Source organism: Lontra canadensis, unplaced genomic scaffold, assembly GCF_010015895.1.
Source record: "Lontra canadensis isolate GAN:19392208 unplaced genomic scaffold, GSC_riverotter_1.0 scaffold16, whole genome shotgun sequence".
Classification (NCBI taxonomy): domain Eukaryota; kingdom Metazoa; phylum Chordata; class Mammalia; order Carnivora; family Mustelidae; genus Lontra; species Lontra canadensis.
In genome coordinates this window covers 19,266,687-19,286,119 of record NW_022631010.1, presented here as the reverse complement: position 1 = coordinate 19,286,119, position 19,433 = coordinate 19,266,687, and the positions used below count along the sequence as shown (strand labels likewise).

Here is a 19,433-nt window from a genome sequence, read left to right as displayed (position 1 = left end):
CTTAAAGTCGCCACCTCCAAAGAATGGAACTTAGTGCCCTTGCGTTGCTGGCTTTAAGGAAAGGAACTCTGAGCTTTAGCCACATGCTCCCACAGGAAGGGAGAAATGCAGCCAGAAGTGGTCGATCAGTTCTCCGGAATCAAATCAAACCCATAAAGGGGCCAATCCTTGGGATAAAAAACAAAGCGATGATGGGTCCAATAGAAAGCATTTCTATTTGGTAATGAAATGGTGCTGTGTCTTGCGGGGTCAGCAGGGGGAGGAGTGTGTCACCTTTGGGTTGCCTGTTAAACATCTTCAGGGGTTGCTCAGTTGTCAAGATGGTAACTGTGTGCTTTCCCCATGGAGGTCTTCTCTTGCTTCCTTCGGCCCCCTGTTGCTAGGGGATGGGTCAGCATGTCCCCCCTTTGGCAGAAGAGGCTCCACACAAATGACGGTCCGCATCCTCAGACACATCCCCTTCACCCTTCACACACCTCTTCCAGAATGGAGGCCATTTCCCCAACGCATCAAAGAACCACAACCATATGTTTTAGAGATCAAAGCCCAAGTGTATGTGCACCCAAAATACTCATCTCACTACTCACATCAGATTCAGAAGCTCCAAAGTGATTGAGGAAGAGGAACGTTCCTGTGTTCTAAGCCACCGAGCTATTCTTTCCTAGGCGTGTTGCCAGACTTCCCTCGCCTTTTTTTCTTTCGGATAGCTATGTGAGGAACCCCAGAAAATTGGGGCTGGGATGAATTCTATACAAACGGAATAATTTGGGCTTCTCTAGCAGATTCTACCGTGACAGAAGAGCAGCTGGTGAAAGGACAGCCACGCTACTGAGGTTTTTACATGGATCACGCTGGCTGAGTAGGACAAGTTATGCTGTTGGTGTTGGTGGAACGATTTCCAACGCTCATGCTTTTTGACCCTCTCTTCCCCAGCCAGTGATTAGGGCTGTCATGGATGGCGAATTGTGCATCACCCTACCTTCATCTACGTCACTGAAAAATCTTGCTAAATTCCAAACATTTTCCCCCAAAGGACCTACAGCATCTTTTGTGCTTTAGACATTCAGAGCTTACCTTCTGTTATTATCTTTCCCTTTTTGTGTAGCAGGTCCTCAGCTGAGACCACGAATAAATGCTCTTGGAGTCACTGCATGTGGCTTTTTACATGCATTCTCTTCTCAGATAGGAACAAAATGGAGGGGAAACTGTCCCAGTTTTGTTTGCTGGCTATCGCCTATCCGAATGACACAAATAAAGAACTTTAGAGTCACAAATAGGACAGAGGTTTTGGTGGGAACACTGTATTTGGGGCACAGAAGTAAAAAGATTGCGTCCATTGCGACAAAAAAAATCATTGACAGTGAGTGAAGCTTCAGATTGAGAGGTTGGAATCGCTTATGAGAGAGTGACAGTAATTGCTAGGTTCCTGACAGAATGTGGAATGAGGACAGAGAGGCAGAGATGGGGGAGGGAGGGAGGCAGTCGAGGCCCGGCTGCGGCTCTAGTTCTTATGAAGGATGCTTTTCAGGCTTCTCTCCACAGCTTCGTCCAGCTCCTCCTCCAACTCCTCCTTCTTGGACATGGCCAGCTTGGACTGGTAATCCCGCACAACCTGGTCGATGTAAGGGGCGCTCTGCGTGCCATGCAGCATCAGTGTCCACTCCTTCAGCACCCCCTTCTGAGGTGTGCTCCCGACAAACCCCAGCTCCAGGGTCCAGGTTCCTCGGGCGTCTTCTCCCCACGTGTGGGTGGTCATGAAAGGCCACTTGTCAAAGCCTACCTTAGAGTCGTCATCCCTTGGACGCCGGCTCAGCAAGATGGACTTGGTGCCCATCGGGGAAGTCATGTTGATGTTCAGGTCTCCTCTCCTGGTGGCATTGACTGTGATGACAGCTTGGACGTGCTCAAGATAGCGGACGAAATTTTCTTTCCCCTCACATGCATCGGTGGTGAGGCTCAGCACCAACTTGCCAGTGGATGGTATTTTCCTGAGGGCAAAGGGATGAGGAGATATGATAAGGGGTAGACACACTATACTTGGGGTTTTGAAGGCAGCTGCAGGTGCCAGAAAGAGCAGGGGCTTTGGAGCTAATCAGACAGACCAGCAGCGTGAGCCTGAGCTCCTTACCTATGGCTCTTACCCATACTTTCTGTGTGGAGGGGAAATGGAGTGGAGGCTGCCCACGCCCTTCTTACTTCCTCCCTCCACGCTCTCTCTGAGTTCATCTGCAGCTGTGGCTCCCGTGTGTTCTGACCACTTCGCACCTCAGGTATTGGCATCTATGAGCTGCTCTTCTGGAACTTTCCCCACATCATGAGAGCTAGCTCAGCCAATGTGCAGGGCAGCCCCAAAGTGTCAGGGACTGAACCTCTCAGGGACCACCCCTTACCAGTGATTTGAATAGAAAGCGACAGGGGAATATACCCTGGCATCCATCCCTCAGTGGGACACCTCAATGTCCACCCTGTTGCGTATGGTGACAACTTGCTTATCAATGCACTCCTGTCTGGCTCTTTTCCTCCTCCCTGTCTCACATCTCTAATTGTCACTGGCGTTTCCTGGGAGCTTCTCTCAAAAAATTGTCAGCACCCAAATCTCACCTCTACTTTTTTTTTTTTTTGAAGATTTTATTTATTTATTTGACAGAGAGAGACACAGCGAGAGAGGCACCACAAGGAGGGGAGCAACAGAGGGAGAGGGAGAAGCAGGCTTCCTGCCAAGCAGGGAACCTGATGCAGGCCTCTATCCCAGGAACCTGGGATCTTGACCTGAGCCAAAGGCAGATGCTTAACGACTGAGCCACCCAGGCGCCCCCTGAGTCTACTTTTGGGACAACCCAAAGTTGTCCCAAAGTTATGAGCTGAGACAGGACCTCATAAGGCCTTTCTTTTGAAGTGCTAAGTATCTTGATAAATAAAAATTATTGCTGGGGCACTTGGGTGGCTCAATCGGTTAAGCATCTGCTTTCAGCTCAGGTCATAATCCCAAGGTTCTGGAATTAAACCCCGCATCAGGCTCCCTGCTCAGTGGGGAGCCTGATTCTCCCTCTCCCTCTGCCTCTCCCCTGGCTTGTGCTCGCTCTCTTGCTCTGTCTCTGTCAGATGAATAAATAAAATAAAATTATTGCTATTGTGATTGTAATCACTGTCACAGAAAAAGCTGAAATGAGGTTATTAATCCTAGTGAAGGAGTATCCCTTGAAAGATCAGGGGAATTTAGAAGCCTCTCTGGTCACAGAGTTGGAGCCCCATGGAGGGTCAGCCTAAGCATTCCTCAGCTGACTTTCCACACAACCGATCTCCTTCCTGGATATGGCCTCCCTTGAAGGCAAGATGCTTAAAGGTTCTTGCATGAGAAACATAACAAAGTAAACCACATTAAACTGCATGGTGTAATGGAAAGACTCCAGACTTTGGGAATAAATCCATTTGGGTTAGAATTCTCTTCTATGCTTACTGGTCAGGAGAGCTTGGGCAAATTATTGGCATACTTCGAAGTCTCACTGTCATCGTGGGTGGGTTTTGTGAGATTAAATCAGACCATGTGTGGAAACATGGAGCATAGTGCCGGGATCATGGTACTAGCTCCCCTAGTACTATGGGGTACTTCCCTGGGCTTTTCCCTATGTGAATATCCTTCCTTGATAGGATATTTTATTTTGGAGTGTAAAATGGTGGGTATTTTAAAACACACGTCTTGCGGAGCCCATTTATGAAAAGATGATCCCACACCGAGCTCAGAGCCCAGCCTTGGTTCTGCATGACCCTTGGAAGCAAAGCTACAGACCTGGGAGGGGAGGGCTTGTTGAAACTTACTCGGTGGCTCATTGGGAAAGTCAATACTCTCCTGAGGAACTTTCAAAATATATGCTTTAATAGTTTCATGGAGTGCTGCCATTATATGCCCTCTGCATGGATGCTGATGCTGATTGATGCATGAAATACCCATTGGCCATGGAGATCTAGTGGTGGTGGTGGTGGAGGTGCGGTACCACGCTCTGGGGAAATCATCCAGTTTGGTGGAGAGCAAGCATTAGGCTCTGGAAGTCAGAGTATGCAAAGATCCTAGCTAGATCTCTCAAAAAAGATGCGATTTCTTCTCAACAGGGTCAGAAACATAACAGATGAACTGATACGTGACCACCAATCTTTCGGGCTCTAGCCCATAGGTAGAGAGCTATTTGGGCAGAATGAAGGTCCAGTTATGGGCAAAGCATTTGAACCATCTGAGCTCATTTTCTTTACCCATACAATGGAGATATTACTTCCTATACTGAAGAATTGCTGTGTAGATAAAATAGAGATACACACTCAAATACATCATATATTCACAAATGTCTGGACCAGAGCTGGCCAACAGAACTTTCTGCAATGAGGGAAATGTTCTATATCTGAACTGTCCAATATTATAGTCACTGGCCACCTGTGGCTATGGGGCATTTGAAACGTGATGAGTGTGAGGAACTGAATTTTTAGTTATATTTAATTTTAATAATTAATTTAAATTTAATTTTATTAAATAGCCATCTGTGACTAGTTGCTTCTCTACTGGATAGCACATATCTAAATTATTTGCAGATGTTCAATCTGAACCTGATGCCACCAACCCCACTCATTAGAAAATTTTCCGGGGTTCTGTGGTGAGCACATTCCGTTTTTGTCATGGCTCATAGGCTCTGGGAAAAGCAGCCAGGAGAACTGTGGATCCTGTGCTGCTGGTTTTCTGGCAACCTTGCTGGAAGCTTCTGGAACATCCAGACCTCAAGAATGAGTGAAATGCCATGTTCTACTGTTGAGATTCTACACAGACAGGCAGGCAGGTCCAGAATGGAGGCTTTCTTTTTAGAATAGAGCCTCAGGGAATCTGGAACTCTCCAAGGAGCACAGCTGGAGGGAATAGCAGATGATGACAGAGCCCACAGCAGGAAGAGACCCTGTGCTGAGTTTGAGCCCCTTTCCTACTGTTCAGGCCAGGCCACCTTGAGAAATTCAAGAAGCAAATTCATAAGCCAACAACTAAAGACTCTTACTCAAATACTAGTCACTTTGGGTACTACAGAGCATCACTAGTCATTTGTCAAATGCAATACTCCCTATTATGACAAGGATCCAAAACACAAGTAGGATTCTAAAAAGAAAAAAAATCATTTTTTTATCCCTATTTGCACTCAGGGCACTTATGCACTGGCATTCACCAAGTGACAGTCCCTTTACAAGTCAGTTTGTGGAATCTCTGGCAGAAAAGTGACATTGCTTCCCCAGGGGGAAAACTGGAAATATTTCTTCCATTGGCTAAGAACCAGAGATGGGACGGCTACTGTAGCTGGGAATGAGATCCACAGCCCACGTGCAATGGGGGGTCCCGTAAAGGAACGAGGGCCGAGATGATCTCTTATGATAGAGGGAGAGAAATCTGTTTTGGATCAAACCGGAGACGACCTTCACACACACACACACACACACACACACACACACACACAACACACACCATGGCTTTTGGGGGGCTTCAGTGGACGCAGTCTCTCTTCCAGATTCCCTCCAGAGCTGCTTTGAGCTTTGACTACTGACACTTGGCTGCCCCTTTCCCTGCAGAAGAGCAGACTAGAGCCCAGGCTGCCTGTTGTTTGGCCTAACGGATGAGGGAATGCATTTGTGAGAGGGCTGGAGGGAGGGATGAAGGAAGGAGGCTGAGACAGGATGGGCATTATCCTGGAAAGCAGAAGACAGACTGGAGTGGGCACCAACACACCACTTTGTGTTAGAATTCATCAACTGTCCCCGTAGCCTTGGGATTGGGGTGTGGGCAGGGGCTGGAGGCCATTCCAAGCACCCTGGGGAGTCTGGCTTGTTCAGGGCTGTGGAGGTATCACCCACTGGCAAAACTCTGCCATCGTTGCCCTGCGTGTGAACTGCCCACCGAATGTGTGGGGAGCAAGCCCCTGAGAGAGCAGTGGGTTCTTCTTGGAATGTTAAGGCACTTTGAGATGAAATTAAAAGGCTTGAGTGAATTCCAGAGGAGGCAAGTTTGGATGAGAAGCAAGCTTGGAGGAGGCAAGCTCCTCTCTCAGGGAGCCTTCTTGGCAGGCATCATGGCACTGGGAGAGCGAAGGAACCGTATCTGCCAGGTGTTTCTTACTACTTCTCTCTCTCTCCCTCTCTCTCTCTCTCTTTTTTTTTTTTGGTTCACTTGTATGTTCTGATTTTCCTATGGTGATATATTTTGCTTTTACAAGAAGAAAAGGAATATAATCCTTATTTAAAAGAAAAGCAAATCCTTATTTGCTCAGGAAAGTCAATTTGCAAGGTTGAAATAGGGAGTACCTGGGTTGCTCAGTCCATTAAGCACTGGGTTTTTGATTTTGGCTCAGGCGAGGATCTCTGGGTCCTGAGATCGATCCCTGTGTCGGGATCCATGTGAGGTATGGAGCCTGGTTGAGATTCTCTCTCTCCCTCTCTCTCTCCTCCTCCCTCCCCCTGGTGTGTGTGCAGAAGTGCACTTGGGGGCTCTCTCTTGCACTCTCTCTCTCAATAAAAGGGCCGCCTGGGTGGCTCAGTGGGTTAAAGCCTCTGCCTTCAGCTCAGGTTGTGGTCTCGGGGTCCTGGGATCGAGCCCCACATCGGGCTCTCTGCTCAGGAGGGAGCCTTCTTCTCCCTCTCTCTCTGCCTGCTTCTCTGCCTATTTGTGATCTCTGTCAAATAAATAAATAAAAAATCTTAAAAAAAAGAAAAGGTTGAAATAGGAGATGGTTGTTTATGGAACCAAAAGAGACTCTTCTTAGATCTTTAGTCACACAGACCATGTCCCAGAACTCATTTGCTGTAAAAAAGTGAGGAACCCATCAAGAGGTGTGAGTTACTCTCTGAACTTTTAGAGAATATGTACAGAGGCCTTGTGTTCAAGTCCTATCAAAGACACACCTGGGGACCCGAGGTTGTCTTATACATTCATTGCACATTGTTGCAAATAAGTGGTTGATTGCCTCGTGTCTAGAAATGGGCTCTGCTTCCCAGGGAGACACCTGTGTAATGCTCTCTGTGTTCTCAACCCTCAACTGCATGATAAAAATAATTAGTTATGACATGGCAGTTGTTTTATTAGACTAATAATGATAGTACTAATAATGGCCACCCTGGAGGGTCTAAGATCTGTGCTCTGTGGCCATCACAGAAGAACACTCAGCAGGTAGGCTCTGTGATGTTTTCTCTTTCCCAGGTAACAGTGGCGGGTGGGCATTAACCAACACAGGATAAACCGTGGCTTGGCTGTGACCCTGTCCCTGGTCCCACAGCTGGTTTGACGCAGGGCACAGCCTCTCTCTCTACCATGCTGCAACTGGAATTCCTATCAGGTTTTAACACCCACTTCCAAAGTCACTTAAAATTCATAGTTTGCCACAGCCTCAACGGCACAGAGTGAAGGGGAAGATGGGGACAGTCTGTGCCAGACAGCTCACCCCACGCTTCAGCATCCCAGGGGTTGGGGGTGGGGGGAGGGCACGTGGCTTCCTCTGGCCGGTGAGCGGACCTGGCTTTGCTCCGCTCACCGCGCATGGCTGGTTCTGTATAGACACTCATGGCCGGTTGTATTTTTCCTCCATATTTTTGTTGAGCACCCTTCACCGACTCGGCTGATAAAGTTGCGTTAGAAAATTGGTTTTCAAATTGGTTGCTTCTCTGGGAAGATGAATGTCAAGGAAACCTATAAACTTGACAGTTGGCACTCACCCCACTCGGGGGCTGATTCTGGGCAGTCCTGCACGTCTCAGCAAATGGTTGCTGATGCCTCTATCCCGGTCCCGCAGGAGTGTGGTTCAGGGTGACCAGGTCCTTCTTTGCACAGAGCCTGGGTGCCACCCTAAGGACCAACCTTACCAGCCTCTGAGATTTGCAACACGCCCACTTGCCCTAGGGCTCACTCACTTGGGTCTGAGAACGCAATTCAGGTGTGGGGTGGATGAGGGTGACACAGAGGCCTTCCATCAAGGCTGACCTCTGTCCCTAATCCTCCTGGCTGATCTGCCGGTCCTCACTGCCACCACTTAGCCATCATCCTTGTACCCAGGTGCTGCTGGCTGAACAGTCACTCATTCAGAAAATATCTCCCATATGACTTCCAGGTGGCAATTCTAGGCACTGAGGGCACAGCAGTGAACAAGACACACTAGGTTCCCGTCCCTGGGGTGGCGTTGTGGGGGGGTCGCAATTCTGGCCTGTGCTCAACTGGCTTTCCAGTTTCCTTCCACTGAAAGTTGGGCTGCTGATATTAGATAAAGTTTCTAGTGAGCTGTGAGCTGCTGGGCCTTGTGCACCCTAACTATAACGTGAAGGATTTGCCTCTGGCTCCAAATTCAACATTTATGGGGATTATGGCATGTGCTCAGAAACTGGAAAGAGAAACTGTCTTCCGTTACAGCCCATGTTCTCCGCCTCGCTCCCCTCCCTCCCCCCGCCTCACAAATGGGTAGAACCTAAAGATCGTCAACGATCCACCCTTGCCTGGCGTGACCTCAGAAGAGAAGGTCAGCCATCAACATTTACCTTGACTGAGCTGACCGTTGCCTTAAACACTGCAACTGTTCACTCCTTTCTGTTAATTGTGGATGGAGCTGGTGTGCAGCTGACTGTGGGTCGTGCCTCCGTGACATGGCACCTGGGCAATGTGTGGGCCCTACCTGAGCTTCTGGAGAGGAGCAAACACCATAGCTTTTCCCTCCTGCCAAGTCCCTTTCTGTAAATCTTTCCCTCTTTGCAACAAAGGAAGGAGGTCCTGGGCCCAGGGTTTTGGTGGACATTGGAGTTGCTGGTTCTGGGAATTAGAACCATTTACTCTATCTTTCTGAGCTTCCTGTTCTCTCCGTGTGGAGGAGAGTGGTCACACCAGCCTCCTATGGGAGAAGAGTGTTGCCGGACCTGGCGACCATCCGGGAGCTGCTCTTAGTAGTGGCATTACTGTGCCTGCAAGCTCCCAGGGCCACCTCAGGGAGTCCTCAGGGCTGCTGGAGTGTCCTGCCATCTGTGTGCAGGGAGCAAGTGGTGGACCCGCGTGCAGGGGACACTGGGGGAGGCACAGGCTAAGCGGACTGGCCCGGCTCTCTTTCAGGCTCAACTTCTGGACACTTTCAAAGAATTGCTATTCAATTGACATTTCTTGTTCTGTTTGCACTATGTAGCATCCCTCCTGGGATGGTGTAACTACCAGAGGGCGTCAGAGCTGAGCCATCCAAGACGGCAGCCACCAGCCATATGTCGCTATTGTAACTTAAACTCAAGTTAGGTCAAATGAGCCACCTTCTTAGTGCTCCCTAACCATGAGCTGTTGTACAGGACACTCAGATACAGAACATCTCCACCATCGTTCCAGGTCTCCTGGGCTTTCCCAATCACGCAAAGGGTTGTTTTGAACTCTAACGAGGGCAGTAGAGTGGTCAATGTCCGTTGGACATTCACTTTGGATTTATCCTTCCTTTTCCTATTTGGACGGAAGTTCCCAGACTTGTCTCCTTTTCGTCACCCTTTTTGTAGACCCTGGCAGTGATAAGGTCTCTGGGATAGCAGTTATGGAGTCTGGGGGGAGTGGGCCCACCCGATTGGTAAGGGTTTCAAAGTCCCCAGGGAAGTCTTACTGCCCTCAGACCCTTTGATGTGGGCTGAGCCTCACTTCCTCTCCAGTGGGGGATCATTGAGTATACTGAGAGGCCCCTCAAGTGGTGGGGTGTTGGCATCAGGGAACCTGGGTTCGAATCCCAGTTTGGCTATTCAATAGCTAGGTCTTCTTTGGCATACCCTTAAACTCTCTGAGCCTTTCCTCACCTGTAATAACACTGTCCAGCTGAGAGGAGGGCTCTCTGATGTAGAGCCTAACGTAGGGCCCAAGGGCACAGCAGGAGCTCCTGAAGGCCAATATCATCTAATGAAACACACTGGGATTTGCAGATGGGATTTGTTTCAAGTCCTGGTCAGACCTTTGTAACCTTGAGCACATTTCTCATGTTTTCTGCCTCTTGGCTTCCTCCCCCGTTTCGAGGTAACAATGATCATACATGTATTCTGGACTTACAAGGATGAAACACACATAGTTTATGTAAAAGCCCTCCCACCAGCCACCTTGGAGACACTTCTCCCTGAGACACAGCATGGAACCACTTTGCTATTCATACCACAAAATATTCATAGCCTGCCTGCGTGAGGTAAGGCATACCATCAATAGGCTGGCTGGCTAGGAAGCTTAGGCAGATGTAAAGCACATGGCACACAGTAGGTGCCCAATAAAAGCTAATTGCTTCTTTCACTTAAACTTGACCTTGACTGAGTCAACCTTGACTTTGACCAAGTGACCTTGACCTAGTCAAATTTGTCTGGGACACAGTGAAAACTGTAGGACCAGACTGAGGAGCACAAGGATGAACAGAAATTTCGTAGGTACATGGCAGCCTTGGGAAAAGGGACAGGAATGCAGCCAAGCTGCTGATTTTACTGGCACATGAAATGCCATGCAGCCCTGTTTAAAAAGTTATTAGAGAAAGGACTTGCTCTGATGCTTTCCTATTCCACCTAGTGCTGACAGCAGCTCTGCTTATGAGATCATGGTCTGGTCCAGGGAAGACCCATGCAGCTCTGTAACACCCACTTGGTACCACTTTCTGGGAGCCTGGCAAGTGATCAGTGAGGATGCTGGCCCAACACTGGGTGGGACATTGGGAAGAGAGTGTGGGTCCCAGGGACTCACAATTTTGAATTCATATAGGAATCAATTATGGTATCCAAAATTCCAGGAGATTATCATCTTTCCTTTTCTCATGAGCATGAATTAGGAGCGTCCAAAGTCATGGAGGAGAAGGAAGGGCCAAGTTACATTTATTGAGTGCCTACTAGATACCAGTTTTACATTTGTTGTCTCACTAAGGTCTCCTAGCAGCTTGGTGAGAAAAGAGTTATTAGACCCATTTTACTGCGAGGAAAGAGAGAAGAGGTTTTCGCTTTGGGGACATAAGGAAAGAATTCCAGTTGGTGTAAGAATTTAGACAGAAGAATGACCCCCCCCGCCCCCAGTATTAACTTTCCTAACTTATAAGGAAAACGTAGCTTCTCCTTTGATTCTGAATGCAGGCCACTTGCCAGAGCAGTATCAGCACTCCCTTAGAGTTTGAAGAGCCCAGAGATGTTCATATTCCATTACAATGACTGACAGTATCTTATAGTAACATTTTGGTCATCATCCCTGTTCTGAAATGATTGTGGCCATTAGGCTTGCCACCGGGAGCTTTTTATGTAATGTGTTGCTAAGAGAAAGGACATATATTACTTCATCACAGATTTGGTTTTCCAAAACTTTTATACCTGGTTTTCAGTGTCATTGGCTTCCTTTGTAGTGCTATGTATTTTATCTAGTGCATCTAAAGACGTCATACTGAGATGGGGTCCACAGACATCACCTATCCTGCCACAGAGGCCAGGGTACAAAGGCTGAGAATTGTTAAAAGAGAGGTCAGGGAGGTCAAAAGTATCGTCCAGTTTGGTGAAATCAAGACTGGAATCTAGGTCTGTAACCGACTACACAACTCCCGAGGATCCAAGACTGAGGGCGAGTGGAGAGGGAGGATGTACGGTGACAGTCTGACTCTGGCCAAGCTCAGATGACCAACAGAAATGAGGCTGCTGTGGGGTGGTTAGAGAGATGCATTTTATCATTGTTTAAATGACATAAGCATAGGTGTATTCTCAGAACGCACCATTATGCAACAGTGAAAGTAAATGAACTCCCACTACACACGAGAACGTGAATGGATCTCATAAACATAACGTTGGGTCAGAGAAATCGGACACATCCATATTGGGTGATTCTACTTAGATAAAGTCCAAGAAGTGGCAAAGCTAATCTATAGGGGAAGGAATGAAAACAATGAGTGTCTATAACATGTGGCGATTAACTAACTGGAAGGGGGCACATGGGATCTTTCTGGGGCAATGGAACGTTCCATCACTTGATCAGGTGGTGGTTACCCAGATGTGTACATCAAAACTCAAGTAATACATTTAAGTTCTGTGCATTTCATCGTATGTAAACAATATCTCAACTGAAAATAATGATAAACATTGCTATTTCCATCTCACTGATGAATTGATGAGGAGAGAAATGAAATACAAAGGGGTCCTCATTGTCCAATCCTCTTGCCATGATGGGAAGTTAAAAGAAAAGTAGGTGCAGGTGATCAGCACGGTGGTTTCTGTGTAAATGCCTCACTCACATCCCTCCAGATGGCTATCCATCTCACTCAACATCAAATCAAGTCCTTAAGTTGCCCCACAAGTAGACTGAATAAGTAAATTGTGTTTAGTCATACAATAGAACATTATTCAACAATGACTATAAATGACTACAAGTAGTCGATTATAAATGATTATAAATGACTATAAATAATTATAAATGACTACACACTAAATATGATTGAAGCTTTCTGAGCTAAAGAGTCTACATATAAAGGAGAAGATAGTGTCTGATTCCATTTACATTAGGTATAAAATGAGCAAAATAATCTATGGAGTTTTAAGGTTACTGTTGGGGAGACAATGATGGAAGGAGACATAAGGGGCATCTGGGATATCGGTCATGATCATGGTCTGTTTACCGATCTGGGACCTGGTTACACTGGATGACTTGTGCACTCAAAAATATGGTACAATAAAAAAAAAAATTAAAAGAAAATACGGTATAAGCCACTGAAACAGTAAAGGATCATACTTCAGACCAGGGGTTCCGAGCCCCCTAATGGTGTTCTATGTATGTGGGGCTCCCTGGAGTTATGTCTCTCTACAGCTCTGACTGGAAGTTGATTGTCTCTGATTCAAATCCAGTGCATCTCAAGCTGACAGAGAGGGAATCTTTTGCCCAGGCCATAGCACCCTCTCTGGGATATTTTCCACATGCACTTACTCAGGATCCTGCACGGAGCCTCCCACACAGTGGAATCTCTCAGGCACAGTTTTCCAGTCTTTAGCCATTTTCACCATGGCACCCGCATCAAGGACCCCGTAGCCAAAGAGGTGATTAAACTCCAGGCCAACCCCATTCCTCCGCCATTGATGGACCTCGTCGTGAAGCTGATTCCGTTTGGAGGTGAGCACAGTCAGATGCTGCATGTCTCTCCAGGTCAGACCCAGGCTGGATACCGGAGGCAGAAAGATTCAAGAGCACGGCAAGGGGGGAGCGCACAAGGTAGGAGAGAGAGGGAAAGAGACACAATGACTAAGATAGAACATAGACCCCATGTAGGATTTTGGAACATCTATGAACCTGCAAGTAAGGGGAGGATTTCCACACATCATTTAGAACCATTATACATATAAATTTCAAAATCTTGCCTTTCTTACTTAAATAAATTTACTTCAAATGCACATTTTAACACACACTGGAATGGCTGAACTGAACTGAAAAAGACTGACAATACTAAGTGTTGGCAAGGATGTGAAGCCTCTGGATCTCGCATACTTTGTAGATGGATAGGTAAATTACTGCAAACATTTTGGAAAACTGCTTGACTGTATCTTCTTATGTTGTGCAAGTGTCTAAGCTGTGGCCTAGAAGTTCCATTCCTAGGTATGCATCCCACATAAATGTGTGTATATATCCACCTGACATGTGTATTGGAATGTTCATGGGCCCAAATTACAAAGTTCCCAAATGTCCAACCACAATAAAATGAATAAACCAATGGAGATGTATTTGCAGGATGTGAAATACTGTTCTACCATAAGAACAAATGAACCACAGCTACTCTGAATAATACAGATGGATTTTGCAAATAGAATGTCAACCTAAAGAAGCCAGACCTAGTAGAAAACATTCTGTATCATTCCATTTTTTTAAAGTATAATACCAGACCCAAGTAATCTATGCTGTTAGCAGTCAAGTTAGTGGTTAGTCTTGGGATGAGGGATTGGATAGTGGTGCAAGGGAGCTTCTGGGTGCTGGCAGTGCTCTGTTTCTTGATCTGGGTGTTGGCTACATGGATATGCTCCATTTGTGAAAATGAGGCTGTCATTTCTTCAACAGCAAAGATTGTACCTTCAGTATATATTTATCCCCAGTGCCCAGGACAGCAGCCCTTGGTACACTGTTTGTCCAGTGGATAAACAAATCTTTTTGCAGGTGCCACTGTCTTGAGAAATCAGTGTCTAGTATTACTCATTGCCTGTGTTTTTCAAAGTGCAAGTCAGACCCATTTGTGGGACAGGAAATCAATTTACTGCATAGATTATCTACCTGGGCTGCGTATTAAAATCTCCTGGTGAGGACATTAAAATCCCATTGCTTAGGCCACATCTTAGACAAATTAAGTCAGAACCTTGGGGAGTGGGACCCAGACTTTGGAAATTGTGAACACTTTCCAGGTCATTCTAGTAGACAGAGAGCTAAGCTTGAGAACCAGTGATTTAATGAACAGGACTATCATTAAAAAATGAGCAGAATAGAACAGAAAAGAGTAACAGTGTGGATTGCATGTAATACAAGAAACTATTTTTCATAAAACTCTGTGTGTGTATGTGTATGTTGTGGGTTGCAACACAAAATTTATTTCAAATCAAAAAGCTGGAACAACGCTGCACTGTTGTTCTTGTTGGAAGTCAGATAATTCAAGACTAGGAACAACATAACTCATTTGATAAAATTTCAGCATATGCAGCATTCACTGGTTTGAAGTTTTGAATTAGAACCAAAAGATACCAATGATTCATGTCCTCTTGCAGGGTAGACCTTCAGCGGTTAAGGAGAAAGTTTCAAGGAGGACCACCACTCATTTTAGAAATTTATAAACATATCTTGGATATATGGTCCCTAGGACCCAAGTGAATGGTGTGAAACTTCAAGAAGTTGATTACAGTGAGTATTTTGCCAGAGTGGGATTCTGAATTCATTAAATACAGAAGTGTTGATAAATGAGAATCTGGTGATCTTGAGATGATCTGGCTAACAGGTGGATTATCTACCATCTTTGCTAAGGGTTTGGCCACAAAAATCTGCTATGCTTCCTGGAGCTTGGAGAGGGATGTTAGACATTGGAGATAGACGTTTCTCCGTGGATTTGTTCTCATGGGGCCCATGAGAGAGACAGAGAGAACCAGTCAGAACCAAGATCTTCTCACTTCTGGAATAAATCAGAGGTAGTCTATATTCTCATGCTATTGAGTCGGTGACACTGATTGGCCAGCCATTTATGTATGTCTGAGAGGTAAAACTAAGTCCCTCCTCATTCCCCCTTCTGAGCAATTTCAGAGTTGACAGCATACACTACTGTGTGAAACAGTATTTCTTCCATCTGCATAAAGCTTTATTCTTACCATAGTAGGGCAAGAATTATAGGTCATACTTATTAAATAATAAAAAACTAAATTTACAGATTATCTACAATATAAAGGTCACCGTGAACAGTGTTATAGGACTAATAACATGACATGTTCTTCCTCGTTCTCAAGCATTTAATAGTTTGGAGAATAAGGCACAGATATATGGTAAGGTACTGCACAGTGAAATAATTCCATAAAGGTCCATTAAGCGTCTATCAGGTCCAGGCACTGTTTTGGCTGAAGGTCCTCCTTAGGAAGGTCCCTGCTCTCTCAAAGCCTACAGTCCAGGGGGACAGAGAGACAACTCAATATTTTAAAAGGGAGGGCTGCCACGATGGGGGAGCTCTCAAGGGCAAGAAAACCACCAGTGGGGTCCCTGTGTTATCCCAGTCAGGGGGCTTCAGACTGTGACCCTGAGCTGCTTGCATCAGAATCATGTGGGGACTAGTGACAAATTTAGATTCCTGCCCCATGTCCTTTTAAGATAAGACAACAGATTTCCAGAGGAGGTGAATAATCACCCACTTAGATGCTGGAAGATTCAACTATTGTCTCCCTCATGTATATCCTCCCTTTTCCCTATTAAGAAACCCTCAATTTTATTCAGAACAGCAATATCATTAGCTCCGAAGCTAAGTTTCCCAGCCTCCTTTGTAGTCTAGGGTGGTCCCTTGAGGACTGTGGTCAATTAGAAGTAGGCAAAATCTACTGGATGGGGCTTTTTTGAAAAACCTTTAAACAAGGCTGACTCAGCTGGTGGATTTCTTTTTTCCCTTTGCTTTTCTTGTTCTCCTATCTGAAATGTAAACTTGATGGCTAGCGCCCCAACAGCATCTGGAGAACATGAAGGTGGAAGAGCAGAGATCTAGGAAGAGCTAGATTCCCCAAATCCCAGTGGCACCCCCCATGGTAGCCCTGGGCTCCCAACCTCTGTATTATATTTCCCGTGACAGAAAAAAAAAACCCTGTCTCAGTTTAGCTCTTGTTATCTGGGATTTTGTTTCCAATCTTGACCTAGCCAGAGGCAGAGTCCAGACATTCAGCTGCCATACAACAGTATCCGGATTCACAGGTTCATAGAGTTCTTGCTTTACTGGATGCCCAGGACTGGAGTCCCTGGAACAGGGCTTGAAAAGACAGATTCCTGGGCCATCCAGTGCCAGAGATTTCCATTCAGTGACTCTTAGCTGAGATGTAGGAATGTATTATTTTCAAAACTAGCCCCCACCCCCAGTGCTTCACTTCTCCAGTTATCAGGGAAATGTAAATTAAAACTATAATACAGTTCCACTGAACACTCATATGAATGGCTAAAGTGTGGAAGACTGGCAATACCAAGTGTTGGCAAGGATGTGGGGCACCTGTAACTCACACTGCCAGAGGGATGGTAATGGTTACCCCCACTGTGTAAAACTCTTTCGGGGTATCTACAGGAACTGTGCATATGTATACCCCATGACTCAGCCTTTTGACTCCCTAGTATAAACCCAACAGAAACACATCCCTATGTTCACCAAAAGACGTGTAAGCATGTTCATAGCAATAGGACTCATAATGGCCCTCAACTGGAAACAACCCAAGGATTCATTTATACAGTGGAGTAATTCACAATGAGTATGAACAACCTATAACCACATAGAACAGTATGGAGGAATCTCTCAGATGTGTTATTACGCAAAAGAGCACACCCGGTGCTTAGGTAATGGTTTGTTGCTTGATTCGGATGCTGGTTACATGGGTCTATTAATTTCGTAGGAAGTCATTGAGCTGTATCTAACATTTGTGCCCTTTCCTCTGGGTCTATTGTACTTCAATAAAGAGTATAAAAAAAAATCTGTCTCCCAAAAGGTCAGTTTTGGAAACATTATTTTAGTCCCGTATGTGGGCCACTTTACTGATGGTTCTCTAAAGCCAAAAATCGGCCTCTTTATGACGGACCCTTCAAACCTAGTTCAGCCCTCTAGAAACACACAGAAAGCTCTGGGTCCCAGACGGACCCCACCCCACCCTCACCCTCCCACCCTCTGGGGCAAAAAAATCATTTGAAATTTTTTCTAGTGTTGATCACACTGGGAAATATAAGTAATATTCCCTGGGACTCAAGAAGTCATTTTCAAGCATTTGTCAGAAAAGTACTTTATGAAAGTAGTGACTGGGAGGGACAAAGGAAAAATGGCTTCCCTTTTTTCCCCTGGGAGTCCTGGGGGTGGTTGTTCCTCTTTTGTGGTTCTGATGGGTATAGATTTACATGGAATAATTTGTTTATTGCATTCGAATTGCTTTGGAAAAGCTTTCTGATTGGACCTGTGGGTGGCCAGCAGCCCTCAACAGCTGTCCTATGTTGCCAAGAACTTCTAGCTGTCTGGTATCACAATAACGAGAGATTAGCTGTAGGAACTGTTCATGGAGTGGCTTTCCCTCTTGCTCCCTCTGGACTCTCTCTTAGGGCTGCTTTGTTCTGACCATTGGTTTTAACTGCTGGCTGCTAGAGACGCTTTGCTATAGGTATAGAAAGCCAGAAATCCCTTGGAGTTTCCTTCCCAGGGCATGGGTCTCAGCTGGTGACAGACCAGCGCCAGAACATAGCAGCCCAGCATCCTTGCCTTGAGGAAGAACAAGTCCTGAGGCATCATCTACACTGCAGAGCTCCCCATGGGATCGAGCTGAGGCCAGAACTTCTGAAATTGCTTCCTTGCTTGGATTTTCCCCCATCCTTAACCTGCATCCTCTACTTTAGCCTGGTTTCTCTGGAGAGCCCTTCCTTAATAAACTGCCTGCACCAACTTTTGTCTCCGGGGCTGTCCCTCACATCAGGCAGTTGGTGTTCTCAGGAATTTTAGGACTAGATCCTACAATGGACTTGAACCACTACCTGTCAGGTATCACTTTTTTCCTGTTTATGGCAAGAAAGAATTAAAATCATGACCATTGCTCCGAAACAAAACAGACCTGCATGGTGACTTCTTTTCTGTAAGGCTATCTGCAACCATGTGTCAAAGAATGGTGACTCATTCTTGCAGAGCCCATGAGCCTGTTCAGAGATCCAACAGCCTTGTTCCATTACTTTATCAATTTGGACTGTCCCTTTGTGTGCATAAAGGCCTAAGCAATTGACTTTTTGCTCTCCAAAATGTAGGGAGACTTGAGTCAAGGTCTACCTTCTTAGATTTAAAGGGTGACCAGAACCCCCTTCTCAGTTCTGGAGCACCCCTTCTTCCTGTTCTCTGCAAGGCTCAACAGCAGGTTCCCTCTCTTTATCTGCTCCTGGCTGGAGTGAGCAGAGCCAGCTCGGACACCCGGGGCCAGATAGACCTTGAGATGAACTGTTTCATCTTCAAGAAGTTTTAGTCTCCTCACTTAATAGAAACACACTTCCATCAGCGTCTGCTGGAATCCTAAGTTTTCCACATGACTTTTGTTAGAAGAATCAAAGGTTGGCCTGGTTCAAAGAGAGGAGTCACTTCCAATGTGGGGCCTTATCTGTAAAAGGAGAACGGTGATGCCTTTCCTGCTTGAAGACCGAGTATCAGACTAGAGAATCTTTCAAAGTCCTTTCCTATCTAAGAATCAACTCTTACCTCCTTTGTAAGTCAGAAATCACACTGTATTTATGGAGAGAAACGAGCAGGATTGCCCGGAGATGGATGCTAGAAGCTCCAGTTGCTCAGCAACGGCTGACAAGGATGGGAAATCAACACCCCTTCCCCAGGGGCCTGAATCCAACTTCTCACACTGGCTGGTGCTCCGTTCTTGAGCAGGCCCCCTGCAGCCTGGGCATACGTGCTCCCAGCACCTGGGTGATGCTTGAAGCCCACATGCTCATTCCTCAAACCCAGGGCCAGCCTCTGGCTTGCCCTAAGGGAAGACAAAATGACAGGTGGGCAGGAACCTCTGCTGAGGATCAAATTTAAGGTGTGTCCAGAAACAGCAATACGTGTCTTCTCCGTGGGATGGTGAGAACCGAGAGGACAGCCTCCTCTTACCTGTAACTTGGAAGGTTTCTCAGTAAAGTCCATTTCATGGTCTACCTTACATCAGTGTTGAAAGAGAACTCATAAGTTATAAGTTATAAGTTAACAAATCTTGAGTGA

At 46.1% G+C, this 19,433-nt stretch overlaps 1 protein-coding gene across 1 annotated transcript in view; it reads right to left on the bottom strand.

Moving 5' to 3' along the window:
• The window catches only part of PCSK2 (proprotein convertase subtilisin/kexin type 2), a 256,536-nt gene continuing 237,103 nt past the window's right edge, over positions 1 to 19,433 (bottom strand). The window contains exons 11-12 of the mRNA XM_032859225.1: positions 12,932 to 13,159; positions 1 to 1,988 (exon numbers count right to left, since the gene is read on the bottom strand). Of these exons, the coding sequence (XP_032715116.1) occupies positions 1,502 to 1,988; positions 12,932 to 13,159 (715 nt within the window). The 3' untranslated portion in view covers positions 1 to 1,501. The remainder of the gene's footprint in view (positions 1,989 to 12,931; positions 13,160 to 19,433) is intronic.